Below are 6,149 nucleotides of genomic sequence, written 5' to 3'. Positions count from 1 at the left end.
TCTTGACAATGCACTGGAATTACCTGGGATATTTTATTTTAAGATTCTTAAATCTTAAAATATAATTGATTCATAGTGTTAGTTTCAGATGTACAGCATAAGAATTTCAGTTAACATAAAAATATATTTATTCTTTTTCAGATTCTTTTTCCATATAGGTTATTACAGAATATTGAGTAGAGTTCCCTTTGCTATATAGTAGGTATTTATTATCCATTTTATGTATAGTAGTTTGTGTATGTCAATCTCAAATTCCTAATTTATCCCTCCCCTGGTGAAATATTTTAAAAGAATAGAACAGTCATACTCAAATCAGAATCTCTAGAGTGGGTTTCAGACATCAGTAAATTTTTGGAAGGTTCTCGGTGATTCTGGTGTTCAGAGAGGTTTGAGACTCAATAATGTTCTAGACATGTTTCTAAGACTTTTTATGCATGATCATTGTTAATCCTTACAGTGACCTGTTAAAGGAAAGTACCAATGTATCTCTCTGGGATCCAGAGAGGTTGGGCAATCAGCTAGGGCTTCCCAGGTGGCGCTAGTGGTAAAGAATCTGCCTGCCAATGCAGGAGACATAAGAGATACGGACTTGACCCCCGGGTCAGGAAGATCCCCTGGAAGAGGACATGGCAACCCACTGCAGTGCTCTTGCCTGGAGAATCCCATGGACAGTGGGGCCTGGTGAGCTACAGTTCTTAGGGTCAGAAAGAGTCAGACACGACTAAATCAACTTAGCAAGCATATGGGCCACACAGTTCACAGGTAGCAGTGCTGAGTCTCAAAACCCGACTATGTCTGGCTCCTGCACCCTGCTCCCTACCCCTTCACCAGTCTGCATCTACAGAAACAGGTTGCTCTGTCTGACAGCTGGGGTGAGGATGCAGCCAGCTTCAGCTGACGACACCCAAGATTGCTCCCAACTGGTGTTCCCCTGGCTTTGTCTGGGGAAACCTAATTGCTGCAATTGTGTTATAAAATTATCACTTTACCCACGCAAATGGGCCAGAGCGACCAGTTGTCTATTCCTGTGGTTGTCCCAGATTATTAAATGAGCAGCTGCCTCCAAATATGTTTGCAGCCGCCTAATTCAATGGCTGCGTGTACTTGCATATTCATGGCTCCCAACCCACAGCCCAGGCTTGCAGGACTCCTCCAACGGGACTCTAAAAGTTAATTTATCTTGACAGTTTAAATAAACACACTTCTCTCGGCTTTAGTGACTCCTCCAAATTTCAGTGGGCTCTTTGACAGAAAGGGAAGACAGGGATGCAGGTGGGAGAGAGGCTGTCTGGCCTGGATCTCAAGGGCAAATGTAGCAGAGGGAATAAACCATTGAGAGGGTGTGGAGAGAACCCCCAAAGGGCCTGGCACATGCATTCCAAGCTCCGCTTACCTGATTTCAAGTATTGAGACCTTAGACAAGCTATTTGATTGATTTAAACCCCATATATAAAATGGGGATGACCAACTCATCCCACAGGTTCATGGGTTTCCTGTTGACTCAGCAGTTAAAAAAAAAAAAAAAAATCTGTCTGCCAATGCAGGTAACACAGGTTCAATTCCTGGGTGGAAAGATCCCCTGGAGAAGGAAATGGCAACCCACTCCAGTTTTCTTGTCTGGAAATCCCATGGACAGAGGAGCCTGGCGGGCCACAGTCTGTGAGGTTGCAATAGAGTCGAACATGACTTCATGACTAAGCACCAAAACTTCATGACTAAGCAGTGTTATAGAGAGAATTTGATGAAGCAGTTTCCTAAGCTTCCATCATTCTTGTTTTGTCTTCATGTACTTACACCTTCAGGGTGAAGGGTTCCCTAATTTTCTCACTTTAAATTGACCTTATTCTATTCTTAACTTGAATATCACTTATCCATGACCTTATGAAGCACATCCTGCAAATCTCACCAACATTGTCTTTCCTAACACACATTAAAATAGTAGATAACTTTACAGACCGATTGATCCCTCCGTATGCTACTTCAGTGGTACATGGACTGTACTTGAGGGCAATCTGCATGGAAGGGGGTATGGCCATAGTTGAGCACAGTACACAGGAGATAGTTGGTACTTGTCTCATCCTCCTCTTTTCTCAGTGCTAGGCTCACAGGTGATGAAGATCTTAACACGGCAGAATTAATTGAAGGTCTCTGCCAAGTGCCCAGTGTGGGGGCCATGGGCCCGCTCAGCCACCGGCAGGGAACAGAGTCAGCTTTTCTGTTGGCAAAGGCTGACCACAACTGTGCCTCTTGCCCCTGGATGGAACAGCCATATGTCAACAGCATGGACTCCAGCCAGGCTGCTTGAGCTCAAGTCTCAGCTGTGCCAGGTATCAGCAAAGCCGCCGTCAGCAGATATCTAAATGCTCCGGGCCTCAGTGTCTCCATCTGCAAGATGGAGAGAAAATTAGTTGCATCGTAGGGTAAGGATGAGAACACATGCATACCTTCAAACGGTGCCTGGTACAGAGCAAGTACCCATTGAAAGGGTTATTAGGACTTATTTTTTTGGGGGGGGGGTTCCAAAATCACTGCAGATGCTAATTGCAGCCATGAAATTAAAAGACGCTTGCTCCTTGGAAGGAAAGTTATGACCAACCTAGATAGCATATTAAAAAGCAGAGACATTACTTTTCCAACAAAGTTCCGTCTAGTCAAGGCTATGGTTTTTCCCGTGGTCATGCATGGATGTGAGAGTTGGACTGTGAAGAAAGCTGATCACTGAAGAATTGATGCTTTTGAACTGTGGTGCTGGACAAGACTCTTGTGAGTCCCTTGGACTGCAAGGAGATCCAATCAGTCCATCCTAAAGGAGATCAATCCTGGGTGTTCATTGGAAGGACTGATGCTAAAGCTGAAACTGCAATACTTTGGCCACTCATGCGACGAGTTGACTCACTGGAAAAGACTCTGATGCTGGGAGGGATTGGGGGCGGGAGGAGATGGTGACGACAGAGAATGAGATGGCTGGATGGCATCACTGACTTGATGGCCATGAGTTTGAGTGAACTCCGGGAGTTGGTGATGGACAGGGAGGCCTGGCGTGCTGTGGTTCATGGGGTCTCAAAGATCAGACACGACTGAGCGACTGAACTGAACTGAACTGAAAGATATGTTTTTAAACGCGCAGGAGCACACATCAGTTTGTCGTCCATCTGGCCTTCCCTCTCGCTTGCTTCCTTCCTTGTTCCCTCTCTCCCTGTCCTCTTTCCTTCCTTCCTTCTCTGGTTTTGTTTCTTTCTTTCCTTCCTTCCTTTCCTCCCTCCTCCCCTCTCCCTCTCCCTAACTCCCTCTCTTCTCCTCTCTGTCCTTCCCTTCCCTCTGTCTCCCTTATTTCCTCCTCCCTCCCTGGATCCTGCCTTCTCCCCGCCCCCCCACAGGAGTCCTCCTATCCCTCAGACACTTGTTCAAACTCTTTGCTATACATGGTATGTCTTAATGTTCCCATTTCATACATGAAACTGAGGAGGCTGTAGCTTGGAGAATATAAACGACTCGCACAGGTTCACACGGCCAGTGTATGCCTGAGCCCGCATCTTTTCCCTGAATTGCACAGTAAAAATAATACAATCTTGGGGAAATTAGGATGGTTCCTCCGCGTGCCACCTAATGCATTGCACGCACCTCCAACACACTCTTGGAGATATTCTGAAACTGTGTCTGTTAAGGGACAAGCTTTGCCTTTTGAATTAGAATCTCTTCTTGCGTCTGAAGTGCTTCTGAGAGCACAGACTGTAACAGGAGCGTGTCTTCTGGGGCCAGACTGCCTGGGTTTACCTCTGGCTCTTCCTCTTTTCAACCATGAGATGCTAGACTCATCCTTCCACATTCCTGATCCTCAGTCTTTGTATCTGAAAGATGGGGTTGTGAGGTGGCACAAGAGAATTGCTTGGGCCAGCACCCACTGAGCACCAATAAATATTAATTATTATCATTGGGGCTTCCCCGATGGTTCATTGGGTAAAGAATCCTCCTGCAATGCGGGCACAGGAAACACAGGTTCAGGAAGATCCCCTGGAGGAGGAAGTGGCAACTCACTCCAGTATTCTTGCCTGAAAAATTCTATGGACAGAGAAGACTGGCGGGCTGCAGACCGTGGGGATGCAAAGAGTCGGACATGACTGAACACATGGCACATCATTATTCTGAGTATTATAAGAAAGTGCACCTTTTCGGCCGGAACCGCCATCTTCCAGTAATTCGCCAAAATGACCAACACAAAGGGAAAGAGGAGGGGCACCCGCTACATGTTCTCTAGGCCTTTTAGAAAACATGGAGTTGTTCCTTTGGCCACATATATGCGAATCTACAAGAAGGGGGATATTGTAGATATCAAGGGAATGGGTACTGTTCAAAAAGGAATGCCCCACAAATGTTACCATGGCAAAACTGGGAGAGTCTACAATGTCACCCAGCATGCTGTTGGCATCATTGTAAACAAACAAGTTAAGGGCAAGATTCTTGCCAAGAGAATTAATGTGCGTATTGAGCATATTAAGCACTCTAAGAGCCGAGATAGCTTTCTGAAACGTGTGAAGGAAAATGATCAGAAAAAGAAGGAAGCCAAAGAGAAAGGGACTTGGGTTCAGCTGAAGCACCAGCCTGCTCCACCCAGAGAAGCACACTTTGTGAGGACCAATGGAAAGGAACCTGAACTGTTGGAGCCCATTCCCTATGAATTCATGGCCTGATAGGTGTAAAAATAAAGACTTGGACTGTACAAATGTTTCTCTTAATTGAGTAGAGGTGTTGTGTCCAAATTGAGTGGGTGATGTCTTTTCAAAATTAGTGTTTTTTCTTCCTGAAAGATGTAAGAAAGTTTGTTGTTCGGTATGCTCCATTTTTTAATAAACTGCCAGATATTATTTATAAAGTAAAAAAAAAAAAAAGAAAGTGCAAAGCAACTGTTCAAATGCAGGGTGATGTTTAGAGCAGTAGTGGGGTCCAGGCATTCCCCTCCATCAAAGAAGTCTGTCTGCCTTCAAATCCACCTGCCACCTGTAGGCTGTGTGGCCTTGAGTAAGTTCTTAACCTCTCTGAGCCTCAGTTTTCTTATCTAGAAAAGGAGATTAATAATAGTATCTCCCTCAGGCTGGCTGTGAGGATTAAATAAAGTAACACAAGAGAAGCATGTAGGGCAGAGTCCGACACATGGTACATAGAAAATAGTCGTAAAGGTGGACTATTTTTATTATGCTGAGTTCCGCTTAGTTAGTTCCATTGCATGGATGACAAGTTTGGGGGAGGGATGCACATTATCTATCTTTTTTTTCTTTTTAAATCAGCAGCCTTATACTTACTTACTTATTACCTGGTGTCCCTTCTCTCTTTAGTAAACACACCTGGGGATGCTCCAGATGTTTGAAGCTGGCAGGATCATCACCCCCCTCAATCGGCAGCTTCACCAGCTGAGCTCTCTGCTGGGAACTGCATTGCTCCAAAGACCACAGGGAACGGGGAAGGGGGCTGGTCTGAGCTGGACTGGAAAAGAGCAAAGAATCACCTCTGGGTGTCTGCCTTCCTTCTGTTTTTCCCCCGGGAAAATCATAAATCACCTCCCTTTACTGGTTCATCAGTCTCCCGTGGAAATTACTTTCACAGCCTGTATTTGAAATCCTGTATCTGTGTGGTTTAAGCTGGGATTTTTTTTTCCACTCTGATAAATAGGGCACTTTAATAACATTCACAGCTCGACACAGAATTAGGGGAAAGTACACCAGGCTCTCCAGGTGTCGGGTTCCTGACACTGCTGAGATGGGATGTTGCCACAGTTCTTTCCTGGAGAGTGACTCAGGCGTATGTAGGAAGGAGCCTGTGTTTCTGTTCCAGCAGGGTCTGGGACAGCAGAACCGGGTGCTGAGTGTCAGGAAACAGAACTCCTGGAGGAAGGAAGGAATGGAAGTCAAGGAGGTAGGCGGAGTAAGGACCGAGGCTACTCCTGCGTGGGCTCCTCCTGGAAGGTGTGCGACCCCACAGGAGACAGCCCGGACCCAGCGTCATCCTTGAAGCTCTTCCTGCTCCGTTCTGTCCATCTGTCTTTGCTGCCAGAGATAAGAGTGATGCAATGTTCCCCGGTCCTGTTCACCCTGACTTTCACTCTTTTTTGTGAGTTTCACCTTCTGATGTCTGCAGAGGTCTTTGACATTAACATG

General features: G+C 45.8%; 1 protein-coding gene across 1 annotated transcript; it reads left to right on the top strand.

Annotated features, from left to right (window-relative positions):
• Positions 1 to 4,170: 4,170 nt before the first annotated feature.
• Positions 4,171 to 4,737, top strand: LOC129545116 (large ribosomal subunit protein eL21). The gene has a single exon (XM_055408911.2). The coding sequence runs from the start codon at positions 4,206 to 4,208 to the stop codon at positions 4,686 to 4,688; it is 483 nt and encodes a 160-aa protein (XP_055264886.2). The 5' UTR covers positions 4,171 to 4,205; the 3' UTR covers positions 4,689 to 4,737.
• Positions 4,738 to 6,149: the final 1,412 nt, after the last annotated feature.

This window comes from Moschus berezovskii, chromosome 27 (assembly GCF_049115385.1).
Source record: "Moschus berezovskii isolate FMDL1 chromosome 27, NW_MosBer_1.0, whole genome shotgun sequence".
NCBI classification, from domain to species: Eukaryota; Metazoa; Chordata; class Mammalia; order Artiodactyla; family Moschidae; genus Moschus; species Moschus berezovskii.
Note: the sequence above shows the minus strand (reverse complement) of the source record. Positions and strands in the feature narration are given on the sequence as shown.

Excerpts from the sequence above, each read along its gene's own strand:
- LOC129545116 (XM_055408911.2), top strand. The coding sequence starts at position 4,206 with ATGACCAACACAAAGGGAAAGAGGAGGGGCACCCGCTACATGTTCTCT.